The sequence below is a fragment of the Dendrobates tinctorius genome, unplaced genomic scaffold (assembly GCF_039654945.1).
Source record: "Dendrobates tinctorius isolate UK_male_01 unplaced genomic scaffold, ASM3965494v1 ptg000051l, whole genome shotgun sequence".
NCBI classification, from domain to species: Eukaryota; Metazoa; Chordata; class Amphibia; order Anura; family Dendrobatidae; genus Dendrobates; species Dendrobates tinctorius.
In genome coordinates, this window is record NW_027361719.1 from 13,378,035 (window position 1) to 13,402,900 (window position 24,866).

The following is a 24,866-nucleotide window of genomic DNA, read 5'->3' on the forward strand; positions in this document are numbered from 1 at the left end:
TACGAAATCAGGAAGGGGGCAAACACTTTTTCACACAACTTTATATATATATATATATATATATATATATATATATATATATATTTACAATCAAAGTCTTTTTTTACTTTAACCCCTTAACGACCGCCGATACGCCTTTTAACGGCGGTAGTTAAGGGTACTAAAACCACAGCGCCGTTAATTCACGGCGCTGTGATTTAAGTGAATAGCGCCCCCCAGTGTCGGATTTTCTCTGGGGTCTCGGCTGCCAGGGGTAGCCGAGACCCCAGAGAACATGAATCGGTCGGTTTTTACCGACCCCGCTTTTGCGATCGCCGTTATTAACCCTATAACGGCGACCGCAAAAAAAAAAAAGCTGCGATTTTACATTTAATTTCTCTCTCCTCTGATGTGAACACACATCAGAGGAGAGAGAAATAGGGTCCCCGATCCCCCCCCCATGGCCCTCCGTCCCCTCCCGGTGGTCCCACGTCCCGCCAGCGTCCTCCGATGGGCGCAGCCATCTTGAAAATGGAGGGCGCATGCGCAGTGCGCCCGCCGGGAATCTGCCGGCTCCGGCTGGCAGATTCCATTCATTATTTTGATCACTATGATAAACGATCATAGTGATCAAAATAAAAAAAATAGTACATAACCCCCCCGTTTATCACCCCCTTATATAGGCAAAGCGCTTGGGGGTTCAAAGTGCTCACCACACATCTAAATAAGTTCCTTAGGGGGTCTAGTTTCCAAAATGGGGTCACATATTGGGTGTTTCCACTGTTTAGGCCCATCAGGGGCTCTGCAAACGCAACATGATGCCCGCAGACCATTCCATTAAAGTCTGCATTCCAAAATGGCACTCCTTCCCTTCCAAGCTCTCCCATGCGCCCAAACAGTGGTTCCCCCCCACATATGGGGTATCAGCGTACTCAGGACAAATCGCACAACAACTGTGCGGGTATGATTTCTCCTGTTACCCTTGTAAAAATAAAAATTTGGGGGCGAAAAGATCATTTTTGTGGAAAAAAAATAGATTTCTTATTTTCACGGCTCTACGTTATAAACTTCTGTGAAGCACTTGAAGGTTCAAAGTGCTCACCACACATCTAGATAAGTTCCTTAATGGGTCTAGTTTCCAAAATGGGGTCACTTGTTGGAGTTTTCCACTGTTTAGGCACATTAAGGGCTCTCCGAACGCAACATGGCATCCGATCTCAATTCCAGCCAATTCTGCGTTGAAAAAGTCAAACAGCGCTCCATCCCTTGCGAGCTCTGCCGTGTGCTGAAAAAGTGGTTTACCCCCACATATGGGGTATCGGCGCATTCAGGAGAAATTGTACAACAAATTTTGTGGTTGATTTTCTCTTTTAACACTTGTGAAAATAAAAAAAATTGGTTCTGAAGTAAATTTTTTGCAAAAAAAAGTTAAATGTTAATTTTTTCCTTCCACATTGCTTTAGTTCCTGTGAAGCACTTAAAGGGTTAATAAACTTCTTGAATGTGGTTTTGAGCACCTTGAAAGGTCTAGTGTTTAGAATGGTGCCACTTTTGGATATTTTCTGTCATGTACACCCCTCAAAATGACTTTAAATATGATGTGGTCCCTAAAAAAAATGGTTTTGTAAATTTTGTTGTAAAAATGAGAAATCGCTGGTCAACTTTTAACCCTTATAACTTCCTAACAAAAAAAATGTTGCTTCCAAAATTGTGCTGATGTAAAGTACACATGTGGGAAATGTTATTTATTAAGAAATTTGTGATGTAAGGGCATAAAAATTTAGTTTTAAAAATTGCAAAATTTTCTAAATTTTCGCCATATTTCCGTTTTTTTCATAAATAAACACAAGACTTATCGAAGAAATTTTACCACTAACATGAAGTACAATATGTCACGAAAAAACAATCTTAGAATCAGCGGGATCCATTAAAGCGTTCCAGAGTTATAACCTCATAAAGGGACAGTGGTCAGAATTGTAAAAATTGTGCTGGTCATTAAGCTGCAAACTGGCTCTGTCGCTAAGGGGTTAAATACATTTACAAAATTTATATAGACGATATATATACTGGAGAGATTATAGTGTATACAATGCAGAAAGAGTATGCAGATGCAGATAGAGTATGTGGATAATGAGAAGTATTACCTGTTATTCCAGAAAAGGAATCTATCACCTGCAGAGATGACCCTATTTATACCGGGGTAGATGTCCTAAGGTCACCACTAGTGTTGAGCATTCCGATACCGCAAGTATCGGGTATTGGCCGATATTCGCTGTATCGGAATTCCGATACTTAGTTCCGATACTTTTTTCATATCGAATACCGGAATCGGAAGTTCCCATAATGCTAGGAGCCCGCTCGATTTGATTCAGCCAATGGGGATCCTCAGAAGTGTGGGCACATCCTGTTAGGCATGTAGGCATGTTAACTACTGGCATGGCTGTGATTGGCTGCTGAAATGATGTCATGATGCACTATAAAAACCGCTGCAGCCGCCATTTCTGGTCACTCTGCTGTGAATTCAGTTAGGGACAGGCTGCTGTTGAAGACTGTGAGGGACAGTTAGAAATAGCGATCATCAAAAATATCTATTGCTCTACCCAGGCTACATAATCCACCACTGTAGCATTTTTGTAGCCCAGCAGCGCTGTTTTAATAGCTGTCTGCAAGGGCTGTGTGAGTGCAGACCCACGCTGTGTAGTGTGTCCTGCAGGCACGTCTGCTTGTAGGCCGCCCAGCGTGTGTCTCTGCCTCATACACATTTTTCTTTTATTGCTGCTTTTTTTTTCTCCTCTATAGTGTGCTTCCATACGTATCCATATACGTTGGTTGCAAACACTAAAGGAGTGGACAGCGGAGCCTTTCAGCAGCCTTTCAGTGCTATAGCCCATTTCTCTGCACTGTTTTTGGCTGTCTGATAGGTCTCTCTGTGTGTGAGTGCAGCTCACGTTGCAGTGTGTTCTACAGCCACCGCTAGCTGTAGTCCGCTCAGCGTGCGTCACTGCCTCATACATAGTCCTTTTTTTGCAGCTAATTTAGCCAGATTTTTGCTCCTATATTAGTGTGCTTCCAACCGCATCCATTGTCATTGGTTGGTTGCAAACACTATATAGGATTAGATAGAGGAGCCTTATTGCTGGCTTGTGCCCTTCAGGGCCAGCCAAACTAGTATCACCCTATTTTTTGGAGCCTCATCAATTGCATTGTAGGTTAGCTTCCTGCATTGTAATCGCTCCAAAAAGTTTGTGATACTATAGCTTTCAAACTTTGGTCACATCCTTTTCTTTCCCCCCCCCCCCCCCCCCAAAAAAAAAAGGAAATAAAGTTCACCAAACACTCCACTTTACAGTTGTCTAGGCCACATTAGATCATATTAAAGTGTAGTACACACACTCTTAGCCAAATTAGTGTTTCTTATACTGGTTAGCAGGTGTTCAGGAATAAGAAAACTAAGCCACCCCTTTTTTTACTTTTCTGCCTATCTTTATCAGTCTACCAAGATGAAGAAGGCAGGGAGTAAGGCACGTGGTCGTGGCCGTGGAGTTTCAGCAGGGAGAGGACGGGGGGATTCAGCAGGGAGAGGACGTGGGGATTCGGTGTCTGCTGCGGCCACCAGTGACCCGGCATCCCCCACTTTTACCAGGCAACAGTCCTTCATGCGCAACTTTGTAGGACCTCGCCGTACCCCACTGCTGCGTGACGAACAAATTGAAGCCGTTGTCAGATGGATGGCAGCTAACGCATCCACTTCAATGACTTCCGCATCCTCCCAAGGCCAGAGCACTGAAGAGCAACCATCTGTCTCTTCACCACCTGCCAAATTGCCCAGGCAGTCTGAGAGCCCTGGACAGGAGCCATCTCAATCTTTACTTCTGTTCTCAGAATCGGTTGGCTTGGAAAGAGGTGGCCAGCCAAGCAGCATTCTAGAGCGTGAAGAAGAGGGAGTATGCAGTGATGCGCAACTGCTTTGTCCCTCTGAATCTGAAGAGGCGGGTGGGCCAGTGCCTATTGTCACCACACCTCAGTGCTCATCTGATGATGATGAGACTCAGTTGCCAATTTCTGGTGCGTACGGTGCTGGCGAGACAACCCAGGACCAGCCGGTGCTTGAAGAGGGGAGTGGAGATGATGAGGTCCTTGACCCATCGTTGGCGTCAGCCACAGGAAGGTGGTGGGAGCAGCTCTGAGGAAGAGATTCCCCGAACGGCCAAAAGAGGAGGGAGAGGGCGGGGGCAGACTTGGTTGCCTGTAGCCTCCACTTTGGCACCCGTGAGGAGCAATCCTCTTCCAAAACACAAAACGGGCGCTCCCGGACTTGCAGTGCGTGGTCTTTTTTTGACACAGTTGCAGATGACATTTGCTTTGTCAAATGCAAGCTGTGTCATCAGAAAGTGAAACGAGGGAAAAATGTGAGCAACCTCAATACCACAAATATGTGGAAACATGTGCGTACCAAGCACGAGGTGGAGTTACACAGACACACTGAAGATGTAGGCCAACCTTCAGCAGCACCTACCACCTCTTCAGCTCGTGTTGGGGCCTCTTCCTCCAGCTCACACACAGCTGGTTCGGCTTCCTCACTGGAACGCCATGGAAGAACCACTGCCACTGTTGTCCAGAGACCCAGTGAAATTCCACCCACTGAACCACGTTCGCAGTCATCAGCACACTCCCAGGCCACTCACCAGCAATCGGTAGCACAGGCATGGGAGAAAAAGCGACCATACTCGGCAAACCATCCCCGAGCACTGGCTCTGAATGCCGGCATTGCCAAACTACTGGCCCTTGAGATGCTGTCATTCAGGCTGGTGGAGACTGACACCTTCCGGAACTTTATGTCATTGGCAGTTCCACAATACAATGTGCCCAGCCGCTTTTATTTCAGCAGGCAAACCGTCCCTGCCCTGCAAAAGCATGTGGAGGGAAAAATTAAAAATGCGCTACTAAACGCCGTCAGTAGCAAGGTCCACCTGACCACCGATGCGTGGACCAGTAGCCATGGACAGGGACGATACCTTTCCCTCACTGCCCATTGGGTCAATGTTGTGGAGCCGGGTACAGATCTGGAGAGTGGCTCTGTACGTATTCTGCCAACTCCAAGGATTGCAGGAATGCAGTCTGTACATATTGAGTCCTCCTCCTACTCTAGTTCCTCGGAATCAGCACTGCATGAGCCTGTTAGGCCAGATATGAGCACAGGTGTGGCCAAACGTCAACAGGCCGTCCTTAAATTAATTTCTTTGGGGAATCACAGCCACACAGCACAGGAGCTCTGGAATGCCATCAAGCAGGAGAGCGATGTGTGGTTTGTGCCAGCGAATCTCCAGCCAGGTTTGGTAGTGAGTGACAATGGCCGAAATCTAGTGGCAGCTCTGGGCCTAGGCAACCTCACTCACATACCATGTCTGGCACACGTGCTCAATTTGGTCGTGCAGAGCTTTCTGAGGGACTATCCGGATCTTGATGCACTGCTGCACAAGGTTCGCCTAGAGTGTGCTCACTTGCGGCGTTCCAGCATGGCAAGATCACGCATTGCATCTCTGCAACGCCGATTCCGCCTGCCAGAACATCGCATCATATGTGACCTCCCTACCAGGTGGAATTCAACGTTACATATGTTGGAGCGGTTGTGTGAGCAGCAGGCAGCAGTAATGGAGTACCAGCTGCATCAGGCGCAAACAAGTCGCACTGTGCGCCGGACACACTTCACCACCACTGAGTGGGCCACTATGAGGGACATCTGCCAAGTTTTGCGTGCCTTCGATGACTCCACGCGGATGGCCAGTGCAGATGATGCACTAATCAGCATGACTGTACCCCTCATCTGTCTGCTTCAAAAAACCTTACAAGCACTAAGAGAGGAGGTTTTTCAAGAGGTCAAGGATGAGCAGTCAGAAATGCCATCTGCTTCTGGCAAGTCTGCGCAACGTGCTTCCACACAAAGGCCCAGGCAGGGGACACTTAGTGAGGAGGATGACGAGGAGTCAATGGAGGAGGAGGAACACATCTCTCCAGAGGAGGGAGGTACACAAGGCTCTAGTAAGTCAGTGTGTACAGCGAGGGTGGGGTGATGCTGAGCAGGCAGAGATGCTGCCTCAAGCTGGGGACAGTGTTTCCGGTCCAGTTGGCAGTCTGCAGCACATGGTTGATTTCATGCTGCAGTGCTTGTTAAATGACCGCCGCATCGCCAACATTCTCCACACGGCTGATTATTGGGTGTACACCCTCCTAGATCCTCGCTACCGGGACAACTTACAAAGCCTCATACCACAGTTGAACCGGGAGCGAAAAATGCGGGAGTACCAAGAAACACTTGTGCAGGCCATCATGTTCTCCATTCCCCCCGCAAGTGTTGCTGGTAGTGCTTTTCAAAGCAGCCATGTGGGTAGAGGCAGTGGAGGAAGCTCTGCACAAAGAGGTAGCAGAGGCAGTGCCACAGGACAAGGCAAGGCCAGTTTTCCCAAATGTGGAAAAGTTTTGTGGGACCGCCACAAACGGCTACACCATCACAGACGGCTCCAGTCAGCAGGAGGCAACGTTTCCGTCATATGGTGACAGACTACTTGTCTTGCCCTGTTAGTGTTCTCCCAGACAGCTCTTCCCCGTTCAAGTATTGGGTCTCTAAGCTGGATACATGGCCAGAGCTTAGCCAGTATGCATTGGAGGTGCTGGCTTGCCCTGCTGCCAGTGTATTATCGGAACGTGTCTTTAGTGCTGCAGGTGGTGTGGTAACAGACCGTCGCACGCGACTATCGGCCGATAATGTTGACCGGCTTACTTTTCTGAAAATGAACAAGGCCTGGATCTCACCTGAATTTGCCAGTCCTCTTCCAGAATAAATAATTGGCTGGCAACAGGATCCAGGTCTCCTGTTGTGTTCATGTTTCTATGACCTGAACTTTATTTCCTGGGCTACAGCAACGCCCGTTGTTGCTCAGAAGTGCTGTCCACACAGACAAAACACTCGTTCATGTGTAAGTGGGGTTCGGTAATGTCAGCTGATCCCCTGCTATGTGTACGGCAAACTCTCCTGCTGCCTCCAAATTTAAACAACGTCTTATCTTAAACTGCCTCCAAGTAGGCCTCAGCCTACAAAATGACTATCCCTGAGCTCCAACATCGTCAGTTGTTGTTCGGAAGTGCTGTCCACACAGAAAAAAAACACTCGTTCATGTGAAAGTGGAGTTCGGTAACATCAGCTGATCCCCTGCTGTGTGGAGGGCAAAGTGTCCTGCTCTCTCCAAAGTCAAAATACCTCAGCTTTACACCTGGCTCCTAGTAGGCCTCGGCCTGCACCCTGATTGTCACTGGGCTCCAACAACGCTAATTGTAACTACTTCAGATTTAAACATTCTCTGATTTGGCCTCTGTCTCCACTCTGTCTCTAGTATTTCCCCTGACCTCCAACACCGCCAGTTCTTGCTCACAGTTGCCGTCCACGCATTCCACACGTGTTCCTGTGTTCCTGGTGTTCTGTTACGTGAGCAGATCCCCCAATGTGTGTCCGCCACTGTCTCCTGCGCTGTCCACCTTCCCACTGCAAGCGGTGGGAATGTGGACAGAGCAGGAGACAGTGGCAGACACACATCAGGGGATCTGCTGACATTACAGAACCCCAGTAACACAGGAACACGTGTGGATTGGGCAGACGGCTACTGTACTCATAAACTGGCGGTGTTGGTGGTCAGGTGAAATCCTGGAAACAGAGTGGAGACAGATGCCTAATTGGAGCACGTTGACAGTCTGTTGTAGCCTACAAACAATCCGAGGTCCAGCACCGTCAGCTGGTCCTTGGTAGTGCTTTTTAGCACAGGTACCTTCTGCTTAGTAACCGTGGTCCAGCACCGTCAGTTGGTCCTCGGTAGTGCCATTGGCTCTTGTTCCTTCTGCTACCCATCCGGGTGCCAGCACTGTCTGCTGGTTCTCGCCACAGCCTTTGGCCTAGGTGCCTCCATCTCGGTATCTGAGGTCCAGCACCGTCAGCTGGTCCTTGGTAGTGCTTTTTAGCACAGGTACCTTCTGCTTAGTAACCGTGGTCCAGCACCGTCAGTTGGTCCTCGGTAGTGCCATTGGCTCTTGTTCCTTCTGCTACCCATCCGGGTGCCAGCACTGTCTGCTGGTTCTCGCCACAGCCTTTGGCCTAGGTGCCTCCATCTCGGTATCCGAGGTCCAGCACCGTCAGCTGGTCCTTGGTAGTGCTTTTTAGCATAGGTACCTTCTGCTTAGTAACCGTGGTCCAGCACCGTCAGTTGGTCCTCGGTAGTGCCATTGGCTCTTGTTCTTTCTGCTACCCATCCGGGTGCCAGCACTGTCTGCTGGTTCTCGCCAGTTTCTCAGCCTTCTTGTACCTTCTGCTACATTTCCAAGATCAAGCTTTTTGAAATTGTCTTTGGTAATCCTTATTGATCTCCATGACGACGACCCTGATGACGACGACCCTAAAGACCACACCAAAGAAGACCAGAAATATGACCCTAAATAATAAGACCAAGAGGACAAAGAACATGAAGACAACCACCAAGATACAGAACAAAAGACAGAAGAACAAGAAGCAGAAGAAGCAAAAGCAGAAGAACAGAAAGCAGAAGAACATTAAGCATAAGACTAAAAATCAGCATAGAAGAAATCAAAATTATAAGCAGAAGAAGACTAAGCAGTAAATGGGGGTGAGTCCGTTCCTCCTCGTGGTGCCCCTGGAAAATGCCTGCTGCTGCAGGCCAAACTGAACGCGGACAAATCCTGTTGTAAATCTTTAGTGACAGGCAGAACGTAAGGTGTAATCTTATAACTTTTATAGATAAGTACTACAGGAATGCCTGTCACCATAAGAAAATGAAGACAAAGAAGAATAGGAAGAAGATGAAGAAATAGCATATTAAAATTAATAATAGCTGAATAAGAAGAATATGAAGAATGGAAAAAAAAATTAATGGGAAGAAGATGAAGAAGAAGAAGATGAATAAGGTGAAGAAAAAGTTGATGAAAAAAATGCTACTGCTGTGGATCATGAAGGAGAAAGTGTGGGAGAAGTACAAAAGAAGGTGAAGAGCATGGAAGTTGTGAAACATACATATCTTACAAAATATAAAAAAGGTTAACATAGTCAATATCTTTTTAACTCCGAACGTCTTGAAAAAAAAAAATTGGAATTAATGCTATGCCATGTGATTTGAATAAACCACTATGCCTTTAATGTCTCCTCCACCTCCCACAATACATTCTACATGATTCTTATTTGTTTTCAATTATGTAGAATTAGCCAACAAGGAAATAAAGGGCTTTTTTAAATTCCGATACCGGAAGTCCCATTGACTTGAATGGGACTTCCGGTATCGGAATCGGCGATACCCGATATTTTTTTCGTATCGGGAGATACCATCCGATACGATATTTTTGGGTATCGAACGGTATCGCTCAACACTAGTCACCACACTAAATGGCACCATTGCATTTAGTAAAAAGGCCCAATGTGTCCAGGGTCTGGGTGACAGGCAGTCGTGTGGAGCTGTAGTTGGAGTCGTGACGTCGGTGTCCATTTTGGTGGAGTCGTTGTCCATTTTAGTGGAGTGTGAGTCGGTATAAAATGGACCGACACAGAATCCTAAGATATATAATACTTTGGGTACAGTACTTCAATGCAGGATGTGCTGTAAATTTTTTCATAAGAATTTTGGAAAGTTAAGAAATGTCCTATAAATGTCTGTTCTGTTCCTGAACTAGGGATGTAGGCTTTTAGATGAGATGAATCTGTGCTGCCCTTTATGTCCATGCTCAGTAGTGACCAGTGCTGTGGAGTCGTAGTCGAGATGAAACTGTGCTGCACTTTATGTACATGCTCAGTAGTGAGGCAGGGCTGTGGAATCGTAGTTGAGATGAATCTGTGCTGCACTTTATGTACATGCTCAGTAGTGACCAGTGCTGTGGGGTCGTAGAGGAGATGAATCTGTGCTGCACTTTATGTATAGGCTCAGTAGTGAGGCAGGGCTGTGGAGTCGTAGTTGAGATGAATCTGTGATGCACTTTATGTACATGCTCAGTAGTGACCAGTGTTGTGGAGTCATAGATGAGATGAATCTGTGCTGCACTTTATGTACATGCTCAGTAGTGACCAGTGCTGTGGAGTCGTAGATGAGATGAATCTGTGATGCACTTTATGTACATGCTCAGTAGTGCCCAGTGTTGTGGAGTCGTAGTTGAGATGAATCTGTGCTGCACTTTATGTACATGCTCAGTAGTGCCCAGTGTTGTGGAGTCATAGTTGAGATGAATCTGTGCTGCTCTGTATGTACATGCTCAGTAGTGCCCAGGGTTGTAGAGTCATAGATGAGATGAATCTGTGGTGCACTTTATGTATATGCTCAGTAGTGACCAGCGCTGTAGGTATGTAGTGGAGATGAATCTGTGCTGCACTTTATGTACATGCTCAGTAGTGACCAGTGCTGTGGAGTCGTAGTGGAGAAGAATCTGTGCTGCACTTTATGTACATGCTCAGTAGTGACCAGTGCTGTGGGGTCGTCGTTGAGATGAATCTGTGCTGCACTTTATGTACATGTTCAGTAGTGAGGCAGTGCTGTGGAGTCGTAGATTAGATGAATCTGTGCTGCACTTTATGTACATGCTCAGTAGTGACCAGTGCTGTGGAGTCGTAGATGAGATGAATCTGTGATGCACTTTATGTACATGCTCAGTAGTGCCCAGTGTTGTGGAGTCGTAGTTCAGATGAATCTGTGATGCACTTTATGTACATGCTCAGTAGTGCCCAGTGTTGTGGAGTCGTAGTTGAGATGAATCTGTGCTGCACTGTATGTACATGCTCAGTAGTGCACAGTGTTGTAGAATCATAGATGAGAGGAATCTGTGGTGCACTTTATGTATATGCTCAGTAGTGAGGCAGTGCTGTGGAGTCGTAGTTGAGATGAATCTGTGTTGCACTTTATGTATATGCTCAGTAGTGACCAGTGCTGTAGGTATGTAGTGGAGATAAATCTGTGCTGCACTTTATGTACATGCTCAGTAGTCACCAGTGCTGTGGAGACATAGATGAGATGAATCTGTGCTGCACTTTATGTCCATGCTCAGTAATGAGGCAGTGATGTGGAGTCGTAATTGAGATGAATCTGTGCTGCACTTTATGTACATGCTCAGTAGTGCCCAGTGTTGTGGAGTCGTAGTTGAGATGAATCTGTGCTGCTCTGTATGTACATGCTCAGTAGTGCCCAGTGTTATAGAGTCATAGATGAGATGAATCTGTGGTGCACTTTATGTATATGCTCAGTAGTGACCAGCGCTGTAGGTATGTAGTGGAGATGAATCTGTGCTGCACTTTATGTACATGCTCAGTAGTGACCAGTGCTGTGGGGTCGTCGTTGAGATGAATCTGTGCTGCACTTTATGTACATGTTCAGTAGTGAGGCAGTGCTGTGGAGTCGTAGATTAGATGAATCTGTGCTGCACTTTATGTACATGCTCAGTAGTGACCAGTGCTGTGGAGTCGTAGATGAGATGAATCTGTGATGCACTTTATGTACATGCTCAGTAGTGCCCAGTGTTGTGGAGTCGTAGTTGAGATGAATCTGTGATGCACTTTATGTACATGCTCAGTAGTGCCCAGTGTTGTGGAGTCGTAGTTTAGATGAATCTGTGCTGCACTGTATGTACATGCTCAGTAGTGCCCAGTGTTGTAGAATCATAGATGAGAGGAATCTGTGGTGCACTTTATGTATATGCTCAGTAGTGAGGCAGTGCTGTGGAGTCGTAGTTGAGATGAATCTGTGTTGCATTTTATGTATATGCTCAGTAGTGACCAGTACTGTAGGTATGTAGTGGAGACAAATCTGTGCTGCACTTTATGTACATGCTCAGTAGTCACCAGTGCTGTTGAGTCGTAGTGGAGATGCATCTGTGCTGCACTTTATGTACATGCTCAGTAGTGACCAGTGCTGTGGGGTCGTCGTTGAGATGAATCTGTGCTGCACTTTATGTACATGCTCAGTAGTGAGGCAGTGCTGTGGAGACATAGATGAGATGAATCTGTGCTGCACTTTATGTCCATGCTCAGTAATGAGGCAGTGATGTGGAGTCGTAATTGATATGAATCTGTGCTGCACTTTATGTACATGCTCAGTAGTGACCAGTGCTGTGGAGTCATAGATGAGATGAATCTGTGCTGCACTTTATGTACATGCTCAGTAGTGAGGCAGTGCTGTGGAGTCGTAGTTGAGATGAATCTGTGCTGCACTTTATGTACATGCTCAGTAGTGAGGCAGTGCTGTGGAGTCGTAGTTGAGATGAATCTGTGCTGCACTTTATGTACATGCTCAGTAGTGAGGCAGTGCTGTGGAGTCATAGTTGAGATGAATCTGTGCTGCACTTTATGTATATGCTCAGTAGTGACCAGTGCTGTGGGGTCGTAGTGGAGATGAATCTGTGCTGCACTTTATGTACATGCTCAGTAGTGAGGCAGTGCTGTGGAGTCGTAGATGAGATGAATCTATGCTGCACTTTATGTGCATGCTCAGTAGTGAGGCAGTGCTGTGGAGTCGTAGTTGAGATGAATCTGTGCTGCACATTATGTACATGCTCAGTAGTGACCAGTGCTGTGGAGTCGTAGTGGAGATGAATCTGTGCTGCACTTTATGTACATGCTTAGTAGTGACCAGTGCTGTGGAGTCGTAGATGAGATGAATCTGTGCTGCACTTTATATATATGCTCAGTAGTGACCAGTGCTGTGGGGCAGTAGTGGAGATGAATCTGCTCTGCACTTTATGTATATGCTCAGTAGTGACCAGTGCTGTGGGGTCGTAGTGGAGATTAATCTGTGCTGCACTTTATGTACATGCTCAGTAGTGACAAGTGCTGTGGACTCATAGATTAGATGAATCTGTGCTGCATTTTATGTACATGCTCAGTAGTGAGGCAGTGCTGTGGAGTAGCAGATGAGATGAATCTATGCTGCACTTTATGTGCATGCTCAGTAGTGAGGCAGTGCTGTGGAGTCGTAGTTGAGATGAATCTGTGCTGCACATTATGTACATGCTCAGTAGTGACCAGTGCTGTGGAGTCGTAGTGGAATTGAATCTGTGCTGCACTTTATGTACATGCTCAGCAGTGACCAGTGCTGTGGAGTCGTAGATGAGATGAATCTGTGCTGCACTTTATGTACATGCTCAGTAGTGAGGCAGTGCTGTGGAGTTGTAGATGAGATGACTCTGTGCTGCACTTTATGTATATGCTACGTAGTGACCAGTGCTGTGGGGTCGTAGTGGAGATGAATCTGTGCTGCACATTATGTACATGCTTAGTAGTGACCAGTGCTGTGGAGTTGTAGATGAGATGAATCTGTGCTGCACTTTATGTACATGCTCAGTAGTGAGGCAGTGCTGTGGAGTCGTAGATGAGATGAATCTGTGCTGCATTTCATATATATGCTCAGTAGTGAACAGTGCTGTGGGGCCGTAGTGGAGATGAATCTGTGCTGCCCTTTATGTACATGCTCAATAGTGACCAGTGCTGTGGAGTCGTAGTTGAGATGAATCTGCGCTGCCCTTTATGTATATGCTCAGTAGTGACCAGTGCTGTGGGGTCGTAGTGGAGATGAATCTGTGCTGCACTTTATGTGCATGCTCAGTAGTGACCAGTGCTGTGGACTCGTAGATTAGATGAATCTGTGCTGCACTTTATGTACATGCTCAGTAGTGAGGCAGTGCTGTGGAGTAGCAGATGAGATGAATTTATGCTGCACTTTATGTGCATGCTCAGTAGTGAGGCAGTGCTGTGGAGTCGTAGTGGAGATGAATCTGTGCTGCACATTATGTACATGCTTAGTAGTGACCAGTGCTGTGGAGTCGTAGATGAGATGAATCTGTGCTGCACTTTATGTACATGCTCAGTAGTGAGGCAGTGCTGTGGAGTCGTAGATGAGATGAATCTGTGCTGCATTTCATATATATGCTCAGTAGTGACCAGTGCTGTGGGGCCGTAGTGGAGATGAATCTGTGCTGCCCTTTATGTACATGCTCAATAGTGACCAGTGCTGTGGAGTCGTAGTTGAGATGAATCTGTGCTGCCCTTTATGTATATGCTCAGTAGTGACCAGTGCTGTGGGGTCGTAGTGGAGATGAATCTGTGCTGCACTTTATGTGCATGCTCAGTAGTGACCAGTGCTGTGGACTCGTAGATTAGATGAATCTGTGCTGCACTTTATGTACATGCTCAGTAGTGAGGCAGTGCTGTGGAGTAGCAGATGAGATGAATTTATGCTGCACTTTATGTGCATGCTCAGTAGTGAGGCAGTGCTGTGGAGTCGTAGTTGAGATGAATCTGTGCTGCACATTATGTACATGCTCAGTAGTGACCAGTGCTGTGGAGTCGCAGATGAGATGAATCTGTGCTGCACTTTATGTACATGCTCAGTAGTGAGGCAGTGCTGTGGAGTCGTAGATGAGATGAATCTATGCTGCACTTTATGTGCATGCTCAGTAGTGACCAGTGCTGTGGAGTCGTAGTGGAGATGAATCTGTGCTGCACATTATGTACATGCTCAGTAGTGACCAGTGCTGTGGAGTCGCAGATGAGATGAATCTGTGCTGCACTTTATGTACATGCTCAGTAGTGAGGCAGTGCTGTGGAGTCGTAGTTGAGATGAATCTGTGCTGCACATTATGAACATGCTCAGTAGTGACCAGTGCTGTGGAGTCGTAGTGGAGATGAATCTGTGCTGCACTTTATGTACATGCTCAGTAGTGACCAGTGCTGTGGGGTCGTAGTTGAGATGAATCTGTGCTGCACTTTATGTACATGCTCAGTAGTAAGGCAGTGCTGTGGGGTTGGAGTAATGGAGATGGAAGTCAGGGAAATTGAGGCTCTGGAGTTGATAAGCCAAACCTCCGACTCCTGACTCCTGAGTCAGAAGTTTGGTTTATCAACTCCACAGCCCTGGTGATAGGATGGTATGAATGACACTTCCTTCGTCTCTGTGATTCCAACCTAATCTTTCACAAGCCAATAGGCGTCACATAATTCACTTCCCTAAGTACCAGCACCTGCTTTTGTTGATCCACCAATAATATTAGATAAGTTGGAGCATGTCCTATAACAGATTTTGGAATAACAGATCTTGGAAAGGTTAAGGCGCATTCACATTGGTAGGTAACACTTTGGATTATAACGTTAACGACCCATCGTTCACGAAAATTGTGTAATATGAATGGGTTGAGCTACTGAACAATGTGTCCAAATACGCCAGTTCATTGTGCAAAAAAAAGTCTCGTTCATCTTTCCAAAATTGTGTAATATCATTGGAAATTGTTTGCTCGGCCAACAATTAGACCAGAAAAAAGAGAAGTGGAAATACAAGTCCGGCAGCAGCAGTGGCAGCGGCTATCTAAACCTTTGTAGTGGTTGTGTCTTCACACATCCTTTTCTGACTGTGTCTGCCGTTGGTGGTTCATAATAACCTTTTCTAAATCTGTAAATGGTGCCTGGTTCTGCATAGGTGGAAGTAACCCTGTAACTCCCCTAGAGGAGCACATCAGGAGCACACACATTACTTTCTATAAGCCCAGGATCACACTTGCGAGAAATGTGCACGAGTCTCGCGTCGCAATACCCGGCACTGCCGCCGGCACTCGGGACCGGAGTGTGCGGTTGCATGTATTTCTATGCAGCTGAGCGCTCCGGTCCGAGAGTCGGCAGCAGTGCCGGGTATTGACATGCGAGACTTGTGCGAGTTTCTCACAAGTCTGACCCAGGCTTAACATTTGAACTTTGAGACCAAGACAGCACCCGCCTCCATAAAGCAAGCAGTGGGTGCTCAGCCATGTTTTGCCACATGGTCAGTGAATATACTGTACAACATCAGAGTAATAATCATTACAGTATAAAAATATGATGTGCTCAGCTAAAAATGACATATGTAATTATAATGTATTTGGACAAAGAATCTGAAATAAATGTCTGAGTGAGGGCCAAAAGAGTATTCTCTAGGAAGTTCCCATCATTTATTTATCAGGATGCAGCCCTTAGGGACCACACATTCACTTTGTAGAAACACATTTAAAGATGGGGAAAATAATTAGTAAGGATTTTGTTTTTGTCAGAATATACAAATCTCAATTACGGTAATGGCATCTCAAAGGATTCATACATTAGCAACGGCTCATTACTAGTTATGAGCGAACGTGATCGGATAAGATGTTATCCGAGCATACTCATGTGGTAACCGAGTGTCTTCGGCGTGCTCGAATAATATGTTCGAGTCCCAGCGGCTGTTCGACAGCCACAACACATGCAGGGATTGCCTAACAAACAGGTAAACGTTGCATGTGTTGTGGCTGTTGAGCAGCCGCAGGGACTCGAAAATATTATTTGAACACGCCGAAGACATTCGGATGTTACATGAGAATGCTCAGATAACACCTATCCGATCACGATCGCTCATCACTACTCGTTACACATCTCGTCCACCGACCCCTATTCTGTTACAATGGAACACAGTTATCAAAGAGCGATAGAAGTAATGGCACGGATGTCATTGATATGTGCTGGAAGTGATGCAGCATAGCAGGGTCCAGATGAAGCATTAGAAATATATTGTCATTGTTAGAGAATAAAAAAGCTGACTTTTCTGAAATATCCATACACACTGTATACACCAAGATATAGCGCCAACATATTCCGCAGCGCTTTATAGTTTAACAGTTTCAAAACACAAGTCATAAGTAATAACGAAAACAATACAGTAATTTAAGTAAAATAGAATACTTCATCTTACCTCTACTATTTGGCCCAAATCTTCCACATACATCTTTTCCGTTTCTACTAATTCCATTAAGACGTACCTGAAACAAAGCGTCAAAAATGTAATTCATAAAACCTGCTAACACGTGTCTGCTACAAAAACCAGAGTGTTAGTAGGAAAAATGCTGCGTAAAGTATGAGCGTTTTGTGGATCTTTTTGATGCATTTTTACTTTTGCTTATTTCCACCATTCATTTAAATGGGTGTAAAAGTTGACATGCTGCCAAATGCTCTGAGGCCACGTTCACACGTTCAGTATTTTACCTCAGTATTTGTAAGGTAAAACCAGGAGTGGGAACAATCAGAGGAAAAGTATAATAGAAACACGTCATCACTTCTGGATTTATCACCCACTCCTGGTTTTGGATTACAAATTTTGATGTAAAATACTGACCAAATACTGAACGTTTGAACGTGGCCTAATGGTTCAAATCTGCAAGTAAAAATAAGCAGCACATGCATGAGATTTCAGAAATCTCACTCACTTTGCCTGGACTGGAAAACGCTGTGTTTTTTCTACTGCAAAAACACGCAGCAAAACCCCCAAGTGTGAACAAGCCCTTACGGCTGGTTAGGGATCCTATTTTTTCCAAGAGCCATTTGGATTTTCACACCATCCTTCGGGGGCCGAACAAATCACGTGCTAACACCACCCACAAAGCATGTCCTGACGCTGGCACTGTTGCCAGGACAATCCTTCACTGCATGCGCCTCAGCGGTCAGTAGTGGACACTGCGTGCGTGTGCTCGTAGTGCCGTTCCAAGCACTGTGGTCCCCGGGAATCTGCCCAGGGGCCAGATAAAAGGTCATTGAGGACCGTAAGAGGCACGCGGGGCTGGGGTTCACCACCCCTGCCTTACAGCATGAAGGTGCACTATTTTAAGGGTATAACCCGCTGCATTAAAAATGATTGCTACATCACTAATCTCTGTAGTGTATAGGACTATCACGACTTGGCAAATTAGAAGCATGTTCCCTTGTCTGTCCGCAAACAGTGATGCAATGAGCACTGCATCCTTGGTATCTTGGTAACATATGTAGCATACATGAAACCAACAATCAGACTGACCCACAGCCATAGGGACATCACTTGCTGTCTGTGTTGCAGCAGCAATGTATCCAGCAAGGCTGCAGATGGCAAACGTCACCAAGTAGCCTTAATCTAGACTGAACTGCCGCCAATATGTCAGGCTCAGTCTCTGCAGATATACTGCCAGCATGATATTACATTTTAATAACCCTGTTAAGCCGCCAGAGATCCCCCACTCGGTGCAGCCCATGAGAGAAGGGAGATATACAGAACACAATTTTAGTGTGGTCTCCGGTATGGTGAAGAGCTACTACAGCACGGACCCTGTGTGAGTGAGTGGTGTGCTTTCCGTACTGGTCACATGTTGCCTAAAGACTGAGGAGTGATGTAACTGCTGTGCACATTGCCATTAGGTGCTGTCACGGGTGTGTCAGGTGTGACAGACAGTCATCCTGGATCCAGCTGTAGAAGGTCATTGCAATTAGCTCAAGCACCTTCTTGATTTTTACATCTCTGTTATGGAGCGATATCCTTCTCCCTCTGGGACCCAACAGTTAGCTCCACCTTCTGCTGCTAATTACACACCTTTGCTGAAGGTTTAAATACATTCAGTTTCTGCAGCATGGTGCTGGTGTTAGCTCAAATTTGCCTCTGTCTTGTTGGAAGTACTAGCAGTCAGTTAGTGTCTTCTCAGAGGCCTCTGGAAGATTGCTGGCGTTACATCTCGGTGGTCTGCTCAAGCTAAGTGAATCCCCTTGTTCGTCCACCATCTCTGTCTTTAGTTGTAGTGGGGGCTGACTAGTGCATACCCCATCCCCTCCCTACCCGTCCCCTCCCTATCCATGGCCTATCGCTAGGGTCAAGCAGGGACTAGGTTCCTGCTCAGCGATAGGTGCAGAACCTATTTAGGGACGTTTAGAGCAGACAGGATGTTTTTAGATCTGCCTAGGGGGTCTCCACCCCCCCTTGTTCCCTAGAATTTGGGCTCCCCCCTCCCTCTTCCCATTGTTGTGCCCTTTAGTTCTCCCTCACCCAGCATGAAAGGGGCACTTTACAAAAGAGGGTCTCCACCCCCCCTTGTTCCCTAGAATTTGGGCTCCCCCCTCCCTCTTCCCATTGTTGTGCCCATTAGTTCTCCCTCACCCAGCATGAAAGGGGCACTTTACGAAAGAACTAAAAAGGACTTCATAAAGCTCCAGTCTCAAAGTCCTCAAAACAGCATCCATGTGCAGCTATGGAATTTTACTTTCACAGTGAAAGACGTTTGGGCAGTGCCACAAGGATGACTGGCATTCCTTATTAATGCAGCTCAGGTGACACTGGTTATTGCCCGCATGTGTCTTTTAGTAAGACTACTTAAGTGGTGTACTTTATAAAGCGAACCTGTCAGTTCTGTCATGCAGCCTTTCTGTGAGCTGTAAAAAGTAGTGACAGATGCTCATTATATGCTCCACGTGGGGGTTGTCCAACTTTGGATACTATTTTTTTCTTACTTAAATGCATGTAATTGGGGCTAAAAATTGGCAATATTGTAAGTAGGAGGAAAGGAAAGCCGATATGAGCAGAGGAGGCAGTGAGAGGCAAACTAATGGCACTATGTAAGGAGATGACAAATCTATAGTCACTTTTCAGTGCAGTGTGGAAGGTTGGTCTATGTGAGGATAAAGGAATTGGCAACCCTGGCAGGGGATGTCTGCATATCATGAATACACTACTAGGACAACCCCTTCTCATTCCACATTTGCCCTCATTAAATAAAAAGTTTATATTCACCTCCCGTGCTGGCGCCATTCCAGCAGTGTCGGCACTCGCGTTCCTGGGGCTCATGTGAGGAGGTTATATTACACGATCCCTGCGCCCAATCAGCCAGGTGTAAGTAACTAACAGAAAGCGAGCGGCCAGCCGCAGCTCTCACCCCCTGTTAATTATGTATATGCCTGAAGGCAGGGGCAGTGACACAGTGCTGATTGGGCGCAGGGATCGTGTAATATAACCTCCTCACATGAGCCCCGAGAACACGAGTGCAGACACTGCCGGAACGGCGCCAGGACGGGAGGTGAGACCAAACATGTGGAATGAGAAGGGGTTGTCCTAGTAGTGTATTCATGATATGCAGACATCACCTGCCAGGGTTGCCAACTTGACGTTTTATTTTTTATGGACAGCTTCTCAAAAAATCAATGACAGACAATATTTTTTATGGACACATCAAAAAAACATAAATCATTATGATTATAAGTGATGCATGTCTACAGCCCATAATTTTGATATGAAAAATCAGTTGCATTCATTATAAACTGTAAAATGATAATTACAGTTAAAATAATTTCTAGCTAAAAATGTAAGTTAAAATTCAAGTAAAAAAAAAAATCACGGACGTCTCAAATTTTTTTTACAGACAGGGAGAAAAGTGCCCTATTTTTATGGACTCTTCTAGAATTTCTGGGCAGTTGGAAATCTAGTCCCCTGCACATGGACAAAGCTATGACACCGGCGATAATGGCCAGGAAAAGCCTGCAGCTCATAAGAGGACTCCTTAGTATGTAAGTTCACTAATACTGCTACATAGGAACACTTGAAGTGAACCTGTCAGGGTGAAAATGGCGTCTGATCTGCAGGCAAAATGTTATAGACCAGAGCTGATCAGATTGATAGACATTTTTATAGGAAAAGTTTCTGTAAAATTTGCATTTATTCATTGAAATCCCTGGTGTTTGAATGTTTATGAGATCATTGGGAGGTCCTACTGAGTGATTGACAATCTTTCCTGTATTCCTGGGTGCAGAGGTAGTTGTCAATCACTGAGCTGGACTGCCCACTGGACTCATATCCATACAAATACTAAGTATTTTAATAATACAATAAAATACACATTAAACAGCTTCTCCTACTGAATACCGTGCTGCCCACAGATCGAACTGCATGTACGTCATGACAGGTTCCCTTTGTGGCAGAAGACTAATCAAGGTGTCTGTCACTACTCTGGGTATAGGGCAATCTGTGGACCTGAGGTTGTAACCCTATTTTGAGTGTCTTATTGTCTAACAGTGGGGTGCTTCAAGTCTGGTAGATCCAAGTGTAGTATCACCACTACCATAACAAAATGGAAGTGCCATTTCTCAAAAACATGTTTTATAGGAAACTGTAGTTGGCATATTGCATTCAATACGTAGCAGTGCTGCATATCTCATGTATCTCTTAATGATTTATAATACCTTGATAATGATATAAGGTATACTTGAAATCCAAAGGAAAATCACATATATTAATGTCAAATCCCAAACTCGGCACTAGTTCTTCGACAAAACCAGTCTGTTATATGTAGACTTCCTGCAGGCTTGTGTGTGCAGAACTGATTAATCCCAGCGATCTCAAGGATCCCGCTCCCTAGTTCTTAAATTAGCAGCGTTACATGAATGTCATCACTTACAGAACTAACAGGAGATGTTAGGCTGCAGTGACAGCGCCCATTACACACAACGGCTCAGTAATTGCAGTTATGCTCAAGCCATAGTCTGAATCAAAGCGGAGGGTGGTGAGGAAAGAGCCACAGATTGACTACGTTCTCCGGAAGCCACTTCCATTGTCAGGTAGTAAGAAAGTCTGAATTTCTTTTCCGCAGTTACTTATCAAAAGAGCAGTCTTTCCCTCCGTGCATAAAATCAGCCAAGCTATAGCTACATGAGGCGCCCCTGAGGGTTCAGTCGCCACAGAGATGCTGCACCTCACCCAGAGGTGTGGTATCCCACAACCAGGTAGGATGGAGACACCTGACTATCATTCCACCCACAAGTAGTGTAGCAGAGCACCCTTTATGGCCCCTGCTTGGAACACGAAGAGGGCTGGGAGGTGGGCGGAGCGTAGTTTTGAGAGAAGGATAGGAAGTAAGGTTAGGATTCCCTCAGAGGGAGAGAAGGAGAAGGACATGTCTGGAGCAGCTCTTGAGATTAGAGGCTGCTGGACAGATTGGATTATAAGAAACCTCCCTAAACGGAAAGGTGGTTCTTCTAGGACACGGCTGGAGCACACTCCCTGTGGGTCTCTTATCCATGCTGACTGACGTCGGGTGGAGGAAGAAACAGGTCGCAAAGGGTCACGGCCCCTAGCCTAGTGAGCGTACTTCAGGGCGCTACTAGCAAGTCGATAGTTGTGGTGACTTTATGGACCATAGCCCCTACCACAATTATTCCGACTGGAAAGGCAGCTACATAGGATCACAGAAATGAAAGGATATGCTTTGTCTGAAAGGATTCTCAGCTGCTGGCCTGGGGCGATAATTGTGAAGTGCTGGAAAGGAAGGAAAGTGGAAAGCAGCATATTGTGTGGAGATGGCCAGGAAAAGTACATACTGACAGGGAGTGCTGGAAGGGTGTACTTCATCTTATCTGGAAGTTGGCTGGACCCCTCACCTGGAGAGCACAGCACTGAAGCGGGCATCTGTACTGCAGACAGAACTGTAAGTAAAGCCCTTGGAACTACATGCAAGTGTGTCATCTGCCTCCTTTCTGCGCCTCTCACTCAGCACTGCTACATCCTCCACTCCACACTACCTCACCATCTACAAACTCACCTCAACTGCCCTGGGACTACAGCTCTGCCTGTGGAGAGCTTCACCAACTCTGCTGCATCATAACATCTGTCCCAAAGAAGCAACACTGCAGCGCTGGGCACCACTGACCAGAATACCACAGGTAGCGTCACGAATTCATACAAACTCTATTCTCATCTAATTCCACCCATTATACATGACCGCCTGGGGCCACGGACCGGGTCACTGCCACTGTGACACTTCCCTTTAAGATACCGGCCCAGTACCGAGTATCCAACGTGCCCCAGCATCCTATTTATGAAGAGAATTTCCACTCTGTTTGAGCTGTTTTTACTTACATTTGTTTTTGGTTAAGTTGGGTGTCAAGTAGTATGCTCCTTCATCTCTACCTCAAAGGTCGTTCTGCCTAGATTTACTGCCCATCAAATCCAAATGTCTGTCAATCTTCCCAATCCAAGTTTTTCAATACTAGAGAACATTGACTATTGATAAATGATGGAGTCTGTGGACACCACTAGACCTCTAAAGTTGTGTGCAATCAAAGTGTCAGGAGATCTTCATCTAAAGGCTGGGGTTATATGAGAGAACATTGACTATTGGTAAATGATGGAGTCTGTGGAGAGCACAAGACCTCTGAAGGTGTGTTTAATCAAAGTGTCAGGAGATCTTCATCTAAAGGCTGGGGTCACACGAGAACATTGACTATTGGTAAATGATGGCATCTGTGGACAGCACAAGACCTCTGATGGGGTGTGTAATCAAAGTGTTAGGACATCTTCACCTAAAGGCTGGGGGTCACAGAAGCACATTAAAAAATCGGTCCCATTTTCATCTAGAAAAGTGGGACAATTTTTTTTTCTTCCTTGTCGACCTTATGTAACTTGATTTTTTTACTCAGCAGCTATTAATCATTTACAGGGCCATTTACAATTTCCTATGCTACAGAATTGTAACGTATCCGCAAAAATCGGATGCTTTACTGTGGCTTCGTATGGTATCCCATTTTTTCTCACACCCATTCGATTTCAGAGTGATAAAAAAAAAAAACATTCATTAGCACTGTCCCATGAATAACATTGGTCCGAGATATGATCGTACTCATCCAATTTATACGGTAATGTGAGCGAGTCCTAAAGGTGGCCGCCGGAAGACACAAGTTATGAACCATCCACGGGATAAGAACTGATTGCTCACTTGTTGCCCAAAATATTTCACCCCTCAACAGGTGCATTTCTAATGAGATAACATTACTGGGTGTACATACAGTATATATTACAAATACAAGATAACAAAACAGATTCTCTACCCCCATTTACCCAAAAAGGACTCACTTACATACTCTTTTCTAAGGCACTCTTCCTTTCTTCTTCTGTTTCTTCCGGGGGATAGGAGGAAGCAACAGATGTTGATATTTCAGAAGCTATAGACTCGTTCTCCTTGGGGTCTGAGAGGTAGGACATGTGCGGATCCTGAAAAGGAAAGAATCATCTATCTATGTCAGTGAATCATAACATTTTCATGATGTTGTTTATCCATTTATCAGAATGATTTACCGTCCTGACATGCTGCTGTGCTGAAGTTTGAGAAAGATAAAATACTTATAATTCTTGCAGAGCAGATCGGTTTCAAGAGAAGGTACAGAGAGAGCATTCATAACATTCATGGCTCTTTTTCTCTATTTTTCCTCCTGGGAAAGGTATAAATCTAACCTCTGCAGACTACAGAAGTCTAATGTATTGGTCATTTAGTACAAGCAGTCAGTACTGGGTGATATGGTGGTCTTCTTCAGGACAGAAAGTCAACTAACTGTAAAATAACGAGAAGTACTACAACCTGCAAAATAAAGTGGGGCTGCAAAACCCGGCTGTGCCTGCAATAAGAGGAGACAGGATACATAAAACATTTTCTCAGCAAATCTCCCTTAAATCAATCAATCAATCACTATAAAGTACGGTAAGTATATCAGGAAATGTAGTCAACACATGCAAAATGTATCAAGACACAGCCACGGGATTTCTTCTAAATGGATATAGATATACTAGATGTGTGCCCGATGCTATCGCATCGGGAGGGCAGTAACATCACGATGGAGGCAACTTTGTGGCGCTGGGAGTGGCGGTCCACCCACTTCCGTGCAGTCACAACCAGCAGGAAAGACGGTGTTTTGCGGCCTTTGCTGGAGATGGTGTGTGGCGCCACCAGAGGGTGGTCGCACCCAATCTCCAGCACAGGCCTCAAGCCACAGTCTTTCCTGCCGGCTGTGACTACACTGAGGTGGGTGGGCAGGCAGTGGCGGGATCTGGCGCGTGTAGTCAGGCGGTGGGTCCTGGCGGGGGTCTGGTGCGGCATCCCTCTCATTACTCCCCCCTCATTACACCCTCTCATTACACCCCTCTTGTTATACCCCCTCGTTACACCCCTTTCACAGCCTCGTGATAGCAGCGGTGGCCTGGATCCGAGCAGCAGCTGGGATCCAAGCGGTGGCTGGAATCCAAGCAGCGGCCGGAATC

General features: G+C 45.9%; 1 protein-coding gene across 3 annotated transcripts in view; it reads right to left on the reverse strand.

Annotated features, from left to right (window-relative positions):
* The window catches only part of ARHGEF25 (Rho guanine nucleotide exchange factor 25), a 482,441-nt gene that overhangs the window by 43,261 nt on the left and 414,314 nt on the right, over window positions 1-24,866 (reverse strand). For all 3 annotated transcript variants that reach the window (XM_073576807.1, XM_073576806.1, XM_073576808.1), the window contains 2 exons: window positions 23,692-23,825; window positions 16,752-16,818 (listed from right to left, as the gene is read on the reverse strand). In XM_073576807.1, coding sequence (XP_073432908.1) covers window positions 16,752-16,818; window positions 23,692-23,825 — 201 coding nt within the window. The remainder of the gene's footprint in view (window positions 1-16,751; window positions 16,819-23,691; window positions 23,826-24,866) is intronic.